Below are 15094 nucleotides of genomic sequence, written 5' to 3' on the forward strand. Positions count from 1 at the left end.
CATATGTATATGTTTACAATCTTATTAAAGAAAAGAATACATAGTATATTTATGTTTATATCGTATATAGTAATATTTTAGGTATATTTACTTATAATATAACCATGAATGAATAAGATCGAGAAAAATGACTTACTCATAGTCGAGTGGTTAGAAAACTTATCAAAAATTATTGTACGTTAAAATACTTCAATTTACGATAACAAAAAAATTTGTTTACTTTTTACAAGAAAAACAAGTACGGTTTGATGCACTTGTTTTTACATATCGCGTTAAATAGGAAAGAAAAATCTAGATGTTTATTTGCTACTATTCCGCCATAATAACGTAGTCGGTTACTTCTGGACGTATGTACTAGTAAATCATAATAAATATTTCGTCGAATTCTTACCTAATTTGTCCTAAACGCTCCAGAGTGGTTTTCCTCGAATATCAACATGATTACAGATCAAATACTTTCTAATCAACAAGCGAATAAAAACACTGAAATTGAAACGAGAAACGAGAACGGAGGAAAAAACTAAAATATGCCTCCTCACTGCATTGTTGGACTTCGAAGACTGAAACATTCGCCGCCTTACTACGTTAACAATGATTGTACTTCTTTTAATCGCAAATTGTTCTTATTTTGCCTATAAAATTAATAACAATTAATTAGAATATTCGCTTTTTAAATTAAGAAATTGTATATAACAAAATGAAATATATTAAATAAATAATATTTTTATTAATGTAATCAAAATGTTTCTTCTCAATTTTGTTTTGATCATGGTTGTACCAGACGCCGAAGCTTAAATGTTTATCGAAAAACAAATGATTCGTTTCGATAGCAACGAGTCGTTGTTTTATAACATTTTTTTTACATATACATAAATATTACATGTTACATATTACAACATATAATATATATAAATCCCTTTAAAGAAATGACAACAGAGAAATAAATCAAAATCGTTTACAAAAAAAGATTATATTTTCTTCAAAAAAATGGTTATGTATATCTGATATTATATATTTCTTTCTATTTTTCTTTTTATAAAAATGTATGAAATTTCTGAACATTTGATCACATAAATTATTAATTATATGTATACAGTATGTATACCAGTTCATCATACATCCTTGAATAGAATCACTATTGTATGAAAGAAATTTATTAAAATAATATATTTACATAAAATTTACAAGAAATATATTCTTTAATATATATGTATATATATCTATATATAATTTTAATCAATACACTTTGCAGAATTCCCTGGAACAAAGATATATGGTGTCATATTATGACTTTGATAATCAGAAAGAATTTCTGAATTGCCAGTATTCTGAAAATAAATGAAGTCATTAGATCTTTTCTAATATAATAAACGTTGGAAAGATTGAAAACATTAAAAAAAGAAAAAAAAATATTTTTTGCTTACATATTTTTTATGCATAGCAAGGCAGAAAGTGCAAACTTGTGGTCTAGCTTGCATATCACTCCAATCACCTGTTGAGTATACTCTACCACTTTCTTCTAGTTGTAAACAAGGTTGATCCATGGCACCAACAACAAGAACTGCACCCAAGTGACTGATGTAACTACTTGCTAATCTGAGAGTCTCTATTTTGGATAATTTTCTATCTGCTGGCTCCGTTGGAATCAATGTTCTCAATGCGCTGAAAGCTGTGTTCACGCTGCACAGTGAAGATTGCTTTTCTTGAATCGTGAACCTGTATTTATTGACAGTTTTTCAATGATTTTATATCAAATAAGCAGTGCTAGAAAAGAATAGCTTTTTTCCTTCTCCATGAGCTTTCCTTGAAAAACATATTTAGTCTTTATTCTGAAATTGTCCCAAAGAAGGCAGAGGAGAGAGGAAACCTTTTTAGAATACACACATACTAATACAAAATCATTGAAAAATACTGTACACTAAAAGAAACGTTACCGATTGTTTTTTATCGGTAATGTTACTAATATCATTATTAAATAATATATATTATATATTAATAATAAATCTAAACTTATATATATATATATATATATATATATATATATATATAGATACACACACATATATATACATAGAGTATTTTTTATAATTTATTGCTACGTTTTATTTTTTAATAATTTATTGCCACGTTTTATTTACTTATTATAAAAGAATATTTAACTAAAGCCTTACATTTACCTGTGAGTTCTATCTCTTTCACGTGCGTTAGCTTGATATCTCTGTTTATTTGATTCCTCCTTTTTACGTGTAGTCATTGTTCTCAATACTTATTTCAAGATGATATTAGAACGTTTTTTAAACTCTTATCCAGTCACGGCAAGAACGTCTTTATGAATGAATGTTACTCCAATTTCCTTCAGTTCCTCCAGTTTATGGGAGTCCCCTCTCATGTGTTACCGCCAATCCCCACCCGACCCTCGCTGCAACGGGAACATATGTGAACTACACGTGCATGGGATCAGGGCCGCATGGATCGTATAACGATACATGAGAGAACACATGAATATTTGAAAAAATCGAATTTTTGGCAAACGGAATTAATAATAAAAATCTTATTTATACATACATATATATAAATCTATATGTATAAAACAATTTCAAAAATATAATATAATTGTTAAAATTATTAAATACATTATTCATTATTAAATGCATAAGTAAAAACGCGACGAAAATATATAATTAAAAGTTATCAAAATTAATTATATGGATTTATTCGAGATTATCTATTAGTTGATTTTTTTTTGTATATACTCACTATGAACGATCTGAACAACGAAAATGTATATTTAACTGTTAAGAATATATACGAGTACTTGCGGGCGTCAAGACTCCCACGTAATATGGTCAGAAGCTGAGTTTCACATTACATTCAATAAAAACAAGTCGTTGAGCGGTAGTAGGGCGAGGAAAACAAATTCCATCTGTAAAACTAATTAGGACACTTTCATACGGCTTCCAGACGGCGGCGGATAGTTACTAACAACTTCATGTTTCAATTTTCTTGCTATCGTGCCTGTAAAAAAAGTCCTTAGTCAAGATAAAATTTTTCTCTTTTCTATTTTTCATTTTAAATACGGATCTTGCAAATATTAATTGTATTGTTATAAGCGAAAATTTTAATTATTCAAGTTTCACTATACTTCGGTATTGGAATAATTTGATAACATAACTTAACATGTACCATATATACTTTTTTAGATATTCGTCATAAAAAAATCTATTGCTGAAAAATAAAAAAATTTGTTACCAATATATAAAATATTATATACTATTACAATTTTTTCATTGATATTATTATATATTTGTAAATGCATTAATCATATAAAATAAAAAACGTTCTTAACAATGTAATAAATAAAACCACTGCACAAAAGATTATTAATGTAAATTATACATATTTTTTTTCTAAATAAGCAATAAAGAGAACAATGCGATCTATGCTCTTTAAGTCGAAAATAATATATTTACATTACATAATAATATATCAAAGGAGAAAAATATATAATTCAATTGCACGTTTGTATGAAATATTTACTTTGTTAAATAACTAAGTTACATTGATTCAATTATAGCGTAATTTACATATTCAAATGTTTATTAGAATAGAGAAGATATTTCAAAAAATCATAGAGAATCCTTCAAAATTTCCGATGTTAATATTTTCATTTACTGTACGATTTGTTATTTAATGTACAATGCAAATCATGATTAATTAAACATTATGCGTTTACGCTCAACAATTTCCTACAAACGTTTAACTTTGGTCACTTTGTTTTAATGTTCACTACATACCAGGCGTTCGCGCTACTGTTACCAAAGGCCCATATAGTCTCTCATTAATCTTAAGCAGTACTTATAGAAAATATACAAATATCTGTGACAGAAATTATGTAATATTCAACTTAAATTATTCCATATACACGATAAATATCGGAAGTCTAAATTGCCCCTGTGATTATAAACAAGAACGGGCACGATAATAGAAATGTAAATTTTATTCTAATATTTTATATAATACTTTACTTGTAAAGGCTCAATAATGTATAAAGTTTAATAAAACGATTAAAAAGAAAAAAGGAAAAAAAAACAGACAAGAGAAAAAAGAAAAAAAAGAAGAAAATACTTTATGCATAGTATTCACGAATCCAGATCAGTAAAATTTACCTGGCTCAACATTTTGGCATTTGCACCATCAAGATAAAATTGAATAACAATTAATGATTTCTATCAAACTTATTAATTCCAATACCTAGAGAAAAAGAAAAAAAAAGAAAATATATATATATAAAAAAAAGAAATATACACATTAAAGCACTATTATATATAATCTTCATTTCTACGATACTAGAATAAAATCTAGTATTCTCGATGAATTTTTCACTACGTTATTTACACTAACAAGTTACATTACGTAACACTTTAAGTCTCAATATGTCACTAAAAGATCGTAAAAATAATTTATGATCTTAAATACAAGATCAACGATCGTGAACAAATGTTGCCATTTGTCCTTGCACCATACTGGCACAGTAATATTGTACCATATTTGTTTTGTGCAATTAATTGCATCCCTATTTATAAAGGATAATCATTATGATATAAATACAATTATATTTAAGGACGAGATCCACGTGCAGCTTCTTCCAATGCACGCACTTTAAGCTCGCGCTCACGCTGTTGTCTAAAAAACATCCTTCGTTAATCCAATATATATTTAATTCATTTATTAAAGCATACGAAGGAATGTACTGCTATTTATTTGAAAAAACGAACCTCAGATATTCCTCATGATGAGCAACAAGCGATGCATGTGGAGGAAAACGATCGCGTTCCATCATCAAATGACGTTGCAACTGTTCATGATGCACTGCCATATCTGCATATGGTCTTCCAAGAAGTTCAGCTGGATGAAGAGCCAATGCTGGATCACGGGGCATTAAGCCTGGCCGAGGATAATTAGCACCAGCAGCAGCTATGCAAATAACAAATGTTAAAACAATTGGAAAGTATTTGAAATGTTCTATCATTTCATGAAACTAAATATATATATTTATAAGATATGTATAAGCAAATATGGAAAAATGCTTTAAAAGCATGCATCATAGAGAATAAAATAATCTGTTATAAGATATTTAATAATTAATAAGTTAAGAATATTTATTAACCAATACTCAATATTGTCCTTATTTTTATATTTATTACATAATGAATAAAAAATTAATTATCAAAAACGTAATATTTTTGAGTTACTTCGATATTATATATCAAAAATATTCATTGAACGATTAATTTGTCTACTCTTTATCACATACACACATCCAATCATACATATCTATGTATACTACTCTTTTGTACCACTCACGCGTACACTCGCACTTGCACCTGAATACGTATAATGTGAATAACTGAAAAATTGTATGACCGAAACAGCTGTCGTTGGTACTTCGAATAATAAGCTAGACTTAAAAAAGGGTCAAAAGATTTAATTGCCAGAACATGATGGCATGAGAAAGTAAAGCGATAGAATATGAAAACTTATTGTCATAGATGTTTGTCAAAAGGAAACTCTTAAGAGAAACTTAGAACATCCTGACTCTGGCACCTACCAGGCAGGGGGAATCCAGCTGCAGCCGCAGCTGCCTCCTGCTGTTGCTGAGCCTGTTGCTGGGCCTGCTGTTGTCCCGGATGTAAGTGCAAGTGCGTATGCGCATGCGTATGCGCGTGAGTGTGAGCGTGATACTCGGGCGAGATGCCAGCCATCTGCAACCGGACCATCGGGTCAGCAGCTAGAGCCAACCGCTCGTCCAGCTGGCCATGGTGATGAGCCGCTACGGGATGGCCAGCCCCTCCACCCGCTGGCCCCCCGCCGGCTGCAGTCGGTATCCCTAAACCCGATAGTGCCTCGATCAAATATACCATTTTTGTTTTACGGTGTAAAAAAATAGTCAACTACACTATCTTCTATCTTTCACATATACATTCCACTCGTCGCTGCAACACTTTGCATTCCTTCAAGATACTTTCCTTTAACCGTTCAAAAGAATATCTTCATAAATAATTACAGAAAGTAACTGGCTGATTTCGAGACGAGTAGATATCGATAAAATAATTACAAAAGATAAAAAACAATAATTACCTAATCTTTCTAGTCGCTCTCGTTCTAATTGACTCGGTCCAGGCGGAGCTCCGTATAGACCAAATTGGTGCAAAGCTTGTGGTGGTCCCGACGGTCCTGGGGCGAGACCTGCAGCCGCATATCGTCGATGAATTTCCAACCAATGCGGATCAACAGGAGCCGGCATTGGTCTGGGCGTTCCTTTTAATAATTCCTCCTTTAAACGATCATTTAATTCTCTCTCACGCAACTCTCTTATTTCGCGTTCTCTCTTTTCACGTTCTAAATGTTCTAGTTCTAAACGTTCCCTCGCAGCCGGTCCATACATATAATGGATCATCGGATCTGGCGGAGCAGGATGTCTAGCAGGTGAAAACGCTGCATGTGGTCTTGCATATTCAGAGAGTTGTCTCAGAGCTGGTGTATCTGCATAAGATCCTGGTCTTGTTCCATACCTATCATATGGAGACACAACGGGTTCAAGTGGACCACGACTAGGTGGCTTACAAGTCTCAGGCTGCTTTTCTGGAGTAGTCATTTTTCTAGCCTGCTGTGCAGCAACTCTATCGCGTTCTTCTCTTTCTCTCTCTGCTTGCTTTCTTGATCTTTCTTCTCGTTTTCTAGCTAACTTAGAATCAGGCACAGGTTTAAACATCAAATCTGTCCTGGTACATGAATTGTTCTCGCCTCGATTCCAATGTCGCAAAAATATTGCAGATTGTGATCTGTGACATTCGGAATCTTCAATTCTTGGCTCAGGAGAAGGTCCGCGTGGACTGGGCGGTTCTTCTGGTTCTGGCTCACCAAGATCCTGTTCCATCTTTGGTTCCTGTACAACAGGTGGTTGTGGTTGAGGAGGTCGATGATGATGGTGTACAGAACTAGTCGACGTTAAACACGTTGCTGAAACGAGCGACGGTTTACGCTGAGTATTATGTGAACTATGCGATGACGAGTGACTGTGAGAACTATGAGAGGAGATGGTTAATAGTTTGTCGTGATGCAAAGTTGTCGCTTGATGCATACTAGAAGAATGATGATGAGTAGCAATAAGATTTTCTCCTTCTTCTCTGGTCGTCACACTGGAACTTGTACTAGAATGATGAGCTGTCATCATTGTTGTATTCTCCTGACTTCTTTGTGGTGACGGTGGTGGGATAGCATGAGGTACTGGTCCATATGAGTATGGTGGAAACGAGGGATATCCACCAACAGGTGCGTATCCGGGATAAGCATGTGGATGATAAGGATGCATCGCAGTAAATAATGAATGGTGCATCAAGGGATGATGAGGATGGAACGGATGAGCCATATGTGGGCTAGGTTGTTGTGCCGGATGCATAACGGGCTGAGGAATAGATGTCGGTGGAGGCGGTAACGTTGGCGTTGGCGATGCTGCCACTGATTGAATCTGCGGCACTGGTTGATTACTTGGCATAGAATGTTTACTTGGTGTAGGTGGTTTACTAGTACTATCTGGATCTTTCTTTATATTTTCCAAACTTGGACCAGGAAAACCGGTCTGAAAACCAGGAACTTTCACTTCTTTTAAACTTTGCAACGGGTCCGGTTCAGGAGGAATAATTTCTTGCTTAATTTTTAAGTTTTGTGGTTCCATTGGCGGAGTTCCAGCTAAATTATAAATGCTCGAAGGTTTTTCCATAGATAGAATTCCACTTGGTTGAATCGGTTGAAACATATTCGGCGGTTCCGCTCTCTCTGGTTCATTATTTTCAGTACGTTCGGATACTCTTTCAGATATTCTATCGGAAATTCTACCATCGCGCATTCTTTCTGTAGATAATCTTTCTTCTGGAATTCTTTCGGACATTCTACTTTCCGATGACATGACCGTCAATCCAAGAGGCTGTGGCGAGCTTGATATTTGAGGTATCTGAGATATACTTGCTGGTATATTTTGAGATATATTGAGATTCAATGGAGGACCTCCAATACTTTGTGGCAAGCCTTGCGTACTGGACATATTCTCAGGATGTGCGCGTAAATTTTGCGTTGGTCCCATATTTTGAGTGGTAGACATATTCTGTGGCATATTTGGTGGTATTTGTATGTTCTGAGATAAATTCTGTGGCACATTTTGAACTGGTGGAACGTTAGATGTATATTGCATATTTAATGGTAATCCTTGCTGATTAGGTGATATAATTTGTGTACTTTGTATATTTTGTGAACCATTCGGTGGACACATACTACTTACTGCACTTGACATTGTTTGAGACAAGTTACGAGGTATGTTTTGATTCATATCGTTCATATTTAATGGCTGTGATGTACTCAGGTTCAGCTGTTCTGGTTCTTTCATTTCTTCGTTAGAAGGTGACATAGCTGTTTCTATTGGCAGTGGCTCTAATTTCAGTGGTTGGTTCATGGCTAAAGGTACATCTTCTATTTGATCCTTAGTTTCCACTGGTTCTTCCAATAATGGTTTTTTATCTAAAGTATGAATAACAGGAACAGATATAGGTAAACTTTGTATAGGACCTGGTACAGGAGTTGAAGTTGGCGTAGGTTCAGAAGGTTCTTCTGGTGTAGTTACAGCTGGACTGACAGGCTCCTCAGGTTGTACGGCGATTGGTGTGGGTTGATTTTCATTTGTATCTCCTTCTGTTTCTCTTTCAGGTTCATCCATAAGAGAATTACTGTCAGTAGTGAGTGATTCCGAAGGACTCTCTGGCCTGTCACCACGTTTTCGTTTTTGAGCTTCCTTATCCTCCTCTGCATCATCCGCTTGGCTGCGTTTTTGAGCTTTCTTTGGTGTTTCTGGTTTACTAGAAGACTTTTTCTTACTTTTATCGGGTGTCTGTTGCTGCTGTTGTTTTTCTTGATCAGGTGTGTCTGTTCCACCGGTACGTCGTGGTCGCGCAGGTCTTGGCGTTTCTTTTGCCTTATTTCGCGTTCGCATTCTACCTGGGCTATCTGGCGACTCCGCAGGCACAGGGCGGAACAAATAAGGAGGAGCAGGCGGTAATTCTCCCGTTTTCTTTAAATGTGCTCTGCATTCCGTACAAAGTAATAATCTATCTTTACCAGCAATCTGATAATCTTTAGAATTAGTTGAGAAACAATGTTGACAAGAATGCGTTGCACCGTTTGTATTAGTGTCGCGAGAATCACTATCCTCTTCAGAATTATCGTCTTCTGTTACAGAACTAATCTCTCCTCCAGGATTATTACTTGCTGGTGTGCCAACAGGTACAGTTTCTGGTTCTGAAGCGGGTTCTTTTGTATTGGCATTAGCAGCCGGCGTATCTTTGGGTGGCGTAGGAACTTCCTCTTTAGGAGTGCCTGCTCTAGAATTACGCGTATTTCGAATTCTTCGCAGAGAACCTTGCCGTCGTCTACGATGTGGTCGATTGTTATTTGCACCTGGTGTTTTCTTCCACAAATAGTAGAATTCGACCAATTCCGGCTATGAAAGATAAATGTCATATAATTATTATTTCATTAAATATAATCGATATTTAACTAATATCTATTTTACCGTATCTTTATGAGGTAGAAGATCCTTCCTAATACGAGAAAAATTTTTTCCAAATTGTCGAAGACCTTTGACAAACCGTTTCTATGAGAGAAAGTGATAGTTGATTAATTTTGAGTATAAGTTTCCCTATAGATTATAAAACCAAGCACAAATTAAAAAGGACATAATATATAATGTTAATATTTATTTATATTTTACTTACAGTTTCTTCTTCAGACCATTTCTTATCGATGCCTTTAGGTACAGGACATTTAACAAGCGCTTGCAATGCTCTTCCAGGATCATATCCAGAATCATGTAAGATATCCAAAGCATTGATAGTAGTATCGTCTCTCGAAGCTGCAACACAACCATCGTCTGGGGATCCTCCGTCACACATTCCAGCAAATGCAGCCATGGATCGTGCTGCTCTCAAATACATGAGTAGATCTCCATCCAATGCCATGGCTGGAATCCATCTTAGCTCTTCTCTCTCTTTAGAGAATTCTGGATCAGGAAGCAGCTCCCCAGGTGGGATACCCGGCCGATACTCAGGCAAACGGGCCTGACAAGAAACCAATTCCTGTACCCAAAATTCGGGATTGTGCGCAGTTAGCACCAATGCCAAAGCAAGTTAGTTATACGCACCTATACTCTGGCTTGTCTTTTGAGATAAATAGACCAATAATTTTTTTTTCATTCAAAGTTTTGACCATATCAAATCATATCCAATTTGATACTTTATTAAATTAAATATTACGTAAAAACAAAATTTTTGTTAAAAAAAGCTAGAAATTGTACAACATATATCATCCTCATTGTCTAAAAATCCCATAAACAAATTACAAGCAAGGAAAATTAGAATAACTGGGAAATTAGAAACACAATTTAAATAAATATTCATGTATACATTAAATTATAAGCGTAGATGGTTCAAGTAACCAATGAAGTACAGCTATTAAATGAAGACATGTAATTAACACGAAGCATGTGTTACCTCTTTTTACCCATAATACCTTTCAATTATTTCACCGTGACTGAAAACCACATAAGTTGCACTGAGTGTAAATTCTTATTCTATAAATAAGTATTCCACGCACTATATATTAATATATGTGTATATCTTAATAGTAATTTCCAGTATCTTTTTTTTATGGAAATCTAGCACTTTTACTTATACCTAAAGTTCTTCTATATAGTAATAGTATACTTATTAATTGTAATTATTAACATTTAGATTGATATAAAATTATTTGTCAATAGGTTAATTTTTAAAACATACTTATCTTTATATATATTACAAGGACACTAAACTACACTTATCTATGACATTTATTTATGACTCATATTTTAAGTGCGCAGAACTATTCTGTTATTTGAACCATCAACATAAAACAATAAAACATACACATATTTTAAAGATTTTCTATGATGTAATATAAATATTCATTACATAATTGATCTGACAGAATGCAGAAAAATCTACATATTTCATTTTTTAAATGTAAATGTAGTCTGTACAATGAATGATTCCATTAATAAGCACACACCATGCACAAAATGTATAGAACATGAATTAATATAACCAGTAGTTGTAATTCTTACTAATCACTATATGAGTCATACATTTCTATATAATCAATCGTTATTTAATTCAACGAACATTTAAAGAAAATAATGTATTTTTTAGACAAGAACATCATGAATAAATATAGTATGTAAAAAGTGAATTTAAATTAAACATAATACACTAATATTCGCCAATGTACAATGTATTTATTACTTTCTCTCTCTTTTTCTTGCCTGAAGCTTATATTTTCCTTAGCTATCTCTCTTATTATATATATGAAATACGTTTTAAATATAACCTAATTTATTTTTTGCTTGTACTCATATAATGCATTGGAGAACCACAAGCCTCGAGTTAGGTACGCTGCACAATAGAGCTAAGTAGCAAAAAAGTTTTTGAAGATATATGGCAAACCTGGTGTGAAGGGCCAACTCGAATCTCGCCCTGGGTCCCAGCAGACATCTCCCCCTCCTCCGAAGCTCCACCGTCTTTCTCCAGTGTTTCGAGTGGCTTCAGTCTTCGACTTTCAGTAATTTCCTATCATCCACCCCCTGAACCGTATATTTTTTCTATCAGTATATTTGCAGTAATTATTGAAGGTGCATTATGCTTAACATGCTGTCTTTTAACTATCATTCTACATTGAAATGATATATTATTATTAATTTCAATATAATTTTAAGATAAATGATTGAATAATATGCAACAAATAGTAATGATCATACTAAAATACTTTAATTGAGCTATCTTTTTTATAAAAATATATTTTAAATTATAGATTTTTATCTTGATACTCATGTAATTTTATAAGACCTATAAAACTGTTATACTGATAATATATTTACAACTTAACACCAGGTAAACCATGTGTTAATAGAAAGTTCAATTATCAGTAGCAAATTGCAGAACGATTCATGCAAAATATTAGCATTATTTTTATTAAAATTTAAATTCCATAAGCTCTAATAAGTTTATAACAAATAACACAATTTGAAAAAAAAGAGCAAGACATAACATAATGTAATGACTACTAGTAATACTAGCAATTATAGATTATGGAAGAAAAACGTGAATATGTTGATTCATTAATGTAATCAATTATAGAAAAAAGCTTATTAGAGATATTAGACCTTAAATTTTATTAAAAAAAAACTCATGCAATCATGTGTATTAAAATTACATATTATAAAAATTAGTTTAGAATACTTTGCAAAATAAAATATGTTGATCTTTCAACGAAGACTGTAATTCATATATAAAGATATTTTTTTAAATATATACTGAGGCTTCGTGTTAATTACCTATCAGAAAATATTATAAAGATATTTAATCATCAATATAAATAGATGTACATCATTACATTTACTATTTTCCTTGCTATGTTCTAATCTATAATTTTAATTGCATTTGGGAAAAAATACACATTACAAATAACTACTTATATAAAAATAATTAATATATTATAACAATATGAAACATGGGCAAGCCTATAAATTAACTGATGGGATAATATAAAAAACTTGCATATTCCAATAATTTTAAAGCCTGAAATATCTTAGATTTTTCAAGTGGTCTTAAGTCACGGTGAAAGCAATAAATAGCATAAGATCAAGCTTTTACAAACACAATCTTATGCTCTTTACTGCAGCTACTACCATTTCTACGAAACTTACGAAAATATAACCTACGGTTAGAATTTGATTGAGTCATTAGCACGACCTGACGACACGATGAAAAAGAACGAAGAAAAAACGAGAGAAAGAGAGAAAGAGAGAGAGAGAGAGAGAAAGAGAGAGAGAGAGAGAGAAAGAGAGAGAGAGAGAGAGAGAGAGAAAAAACTATTTGCACAATTTCATCATATGGATGGAACGCCAGCGGAAACGTGCATCTTTCCTTTTCGCAATTTTTCGAAGCAGCTTATTAGAGCTTCTCAGCTTGATGCTTCCGACGTAAAGACGATCATTTTTATTCGATCTTTTTCACGAAATTTTTGAAATATAAAATTGAAGAAGAATCACGAGGTACCTCCCTGAGCACACGTCGAAATAATGTGGAATGCCATAAAATTTCAAGGCAAACTCACTCACCCGTGTTCCGAAATGCCTCAACGACGATGCGCTCGCATTGTTTCCCGTGACGCCGCTCGTTTCGGCGACAACGCACGCGCTGAATTGTCCGTGCGATTGCTAACTTCTGACGAAAAAATCGAAGAATGATTCTCCGTTAAATCGGGTCTCAGTTGCTCCTCGAGTTGCCTTGTACGAATCAGTAGCCACAACACCCAAACGCCGCCATCTTGTACTACGTTTGTTTCGTTTTTCTTTTGTGGGGGTGCGATCCGATTCCACGCGTTCCGTACTGCTTAATATACCCCCTTTGATTATTCACTTGACTGAGGAAACGGTTCTTTTCTTTACAACTTTTTCAAAAAGGTATTCTTTAATATTCATGAATATGTATAAATTTACATAAAATTAAAAAAAGATGTTTCTTATATTTCAATACATATAATAATAAATATATATTATTCGCAAATATACTGCTAACGTTAGTGAACGTTCACTAAAGTCTATAGAACTATACTTCCCAACCATATTTTGTCAGTCAATATATATCTAGATATAGATGAAGATTGCTATTCAACTATATTCTTTATTCGTAAAGATCCCAAAACCTGTTTGGAGAAGTTCTGCATATAATTTTCGATATACAGCAAAATATTCTAATAAAATGGCCGACATAACAGCGCTTTTATTAATATTCGATGGATCGGAGGAAATGGAAGCTGTAATAACGGCAGATGTTTTGCGTCGTGGCGGAGTATGTAAAATTATAATACGCTATATAAAAATATAATTACGTAATAGGAATAAAGAATAAATAGCTACATATGCTATATATTACGTACGGTTTTAGAATGAAATACCTTTTGAGTATACATTGTAATGTGTAATTTTAGGTTTGTGTTACCATAGCAAGTTTAGGTGATAATGAATGTGTTAAGTGTAGTCGTGAGGTAAAAATTTGTGCAGACACTACACTTGCTAATGTGAGTGAGAAAGAAAAGTATGATGTTATCATACTACCTGGAGGACTTGGTGCTGCAAGAGCATTCGCAGAGGTAAACATTCTTTTTTATTTTAGTATATTTCTAGTATATTTATATATTTCTTAATGAATAATAAATTATCTTTATGGAAATTAGTCAGCTGAAGTTGGTAAACTATTAAAAAAACAAGAAAAAGGAAACAGACTTATAGCTGCTATCTGCGCAGCTCCAATTGCTTTAAAATCTCATGGTATTGGAAAAGGAAAAAGACTTACTTCATATCCAGCGATGAAAAATCAATTGACCAATGGTTACGAATACTCAGAAGATCGTGTAGTGGTGGATGGTAAGAATTATTTTCAATCTATCTAAAACAAAATCAGTTTTATCATTCGTTTACAATTGTTTTAGAAAATAAACACATACAATTTTTTTATTTTTCAGGCAATCTAATTACAAGTAGAGGTCCTGGAACAGCCTTCGCATTTGGCTTAGCTCTTATTGAAAGATTAGTAAGCAAAGAAACAGCTGTTACCGTAGCGAAAGGAATGTTATATGAAGATTACAAGTACAAATTATAAGTACATTAATGGTAGTTAACAACTACTATAAAACATTGTCGACATGTTCACAAATATATTATAAGCATTATAATAAATATAATTTATTATTATAATAAATATATTTATTATTACCAAATAAATTCAATTTATGGGCTACATTTTTTATATAATTTATCTTCTTACAAAATAATAGCACAATTTCGAAATTAATTCTAATAAATCATTCTTATTTTTACTAGTTCTGACATTTCATTTACTAATAATCACTAAAAACAAGATTTTATTTATTCGAGTTGCACATGTGCATGAACAAC

At 33.0% G+C, this 15094-nt stretch overlaps 3 protein-coding genes and 1 long non-coding RNA gene across 11 annotated transcripts; 2 read left to right on the forward strand and 2 right to left on the reverse strand.

Annotated features, from left to right (window-relative positions):
* The first annotated feature begins 91 nt into the window (after window positions 1–91).
* LOC127063096 (uncharacterized) lies at window positions 92–736 on the forward strand. Its single transcript, XR_007781261.1, has 2 exons — window positions 92–347; window positions 448–736. It is a non-coding gene; the product is annotated as an uncharacterized LOC127063096 (long non-coding RNA).
* Window positions 737–1136: 400 nt separating this feature from the next.
* Window positions 1137–2326, reverse strand: LOC127063094 (basic helix-loop-helix transcription factor scleraxis-like). 2 transcript variants are annotated; one of them, XM_050992406.1, is made up of 3 exons: window positions 2178–2326; window positions 1425–1716; window positions 1137–1328 (listed from the first exon to the last, which is right to left on the reverse strand). In XM_050992406.1, exons 1-3 carry the CDS (start codon window positions 2252–2254, stop codon window positions 1233–1235), a joined length of 465 nt encoding a protein of 154 aa, XP_050848363.1. In that variant the 5' UTR covers window positions 2255–2326; the 3' UTR covers window positions 1137–1232. The 2 variants fall into 2 exon arrangements, with proteins under 2 accessions (XP_050848363.1, XP_050848364.1); XM_050992407.1 differs by having other exon boundaries at window positions 1425–1680; window positions 2178–2320.
* Window positions 2327–2902: 576 nt separating this feature from the next.
* Window positions 2903–13403, reverse strand: LOC127063071 (arginine-glutamic acid dipeptide repeats protein). Of its 7 annotated transcripts, none has more exons than XM_050992358.1 (8): window positions 13256–13403; window positions 11583–11719; window positions 9822–10181; window positions 9620–9700; window positions 6139–9547; window positions 5609–5887; window positions 4776–4974; window positions 2903–3015 (listed from the first exon to the last, which is right to left on the reverse strand). In XM_050992358.1, exons 2-8 carry the CDS (start codon window positions 11628–11630, stop codon window positions 2988–2990), a joined length of 4404 nt encoding a protein of 1467 aa, XP_050848315.1. In that variant the 5' UTR covers window positions 11631–11719; window positions 13256–13403; the 3' UTR covers window positions 2903–2987. The 7 variants fall into 7 exon arrangements, with proteins under 7 accessions (XP_050848315.1, XP_050848314.1, XP_050848313.1 ...); XM_050992357.1 differs by lacking the exon at window positions 2903–3015 and adding an exon at window positions 3513–4695 and having other exon boundaries at window positions 9822–10163; XM_050992356.1 differs by lacking the exon at window positions 2903–3015 and adding an exon at window positions 3513–4683.
* A 243-nt stretch (window positions 13404–13646) lies between these two features.
* Window positions 13647–14936, forward strand: LOC127063093 (protein dj-1beta). Its single transcript, XM_050992405.1, has 4 exons — window positions 13647–13988; window positions 14128–14289; window positions 14374–14563; window positions 14662–14936. The coding sequence occupies exons 1-4, from the start codon at window positions 13794–13796 to the stop codon at window positions 14796–14798; spliced, it is 684 nt and encodes a 227-aa protein (XP_050848362.1). The 5' UTR covers window positions 13647–13793; the 3' UTR covers window positions 14799–14936.
* Window positions 14937–15094: the final 158 nt, after the last annotated feature.

This window comes from Vespula vulgaris, chromosome 4 (assembly GCF_905475345.1).
Source record: "Vespula vulgaris chromosome 4, iyVesVulg1.1, whole genome shotgun sequence".
Classification (NCBI taxonomy): domain Eukaryota; kingdom Metazoa; phylum Arthropoda; class Insecta; order Hymenoptera; family Vespidae; genus Vespula; species Vespula vulgaris.

Coding starts and splice junctions, on each gene's coding strand:
- LOC127063094 (XM_050992406.1), bottom strand. CDS start 2,254: ATGACTACACGTAAAAAGGAGGAATCAAATAAACAGAGATATCAAGCT. Junction 1,717..2,177: donor GAAAGAGATAGAACTCACAG/GTAAATGTAAGG, acceptor CAATAAATACAG/GTTCACGATTCAAGAAAAGC. Junction 1,329..1,424: donor TTGCTATGCATAAAAAATAT/GTAAGCAAAAAA, acceptor ATTTATTTTCAG/AATACTGGCAATTCAGAAAT.
- LOC127063071 (XM_050992355.1), bottom strand. CDS start 11,630: ATGTCTGCTGGGACCCAGGGCGAGATTCGAGTTGGCCCTTCACACCAG. Junction 9,548..9,619: donor TTCTACCTCATAAAGATACG/GTAAAATAGATA, acceptor TATCTTTCATAG/CCGGAATTGGTCGAATTCTA. Junction 5,888..6,138: donor AGAGCGACTAGAAAGATTAG/GTAATTATTGTT, acceptor TATCGGGTTTAG/GGATACCGACTGCAGCCGGC.
- LOC127063093 (XM_050992405.1), top strand. CDS start 13,794: ATGAAGATTGCTATTCAACTATATTCTTTATTCGTAAAGATCCCAAAA. Junction 14,290..14,373: donor CTGCAAGAGCATTCGCAGAG/GTAAACATTCTT, acceptor TATGGAAATTAG/TCAGCTGAAGTTGGTAAACT. Junction 14,564..14,661: donor AGATCGTGTAGTGGTGGATG/GTAAGAATTATT, acceptor TTTATTTTTCAG/GCAATCTAATTACAAGTAGA.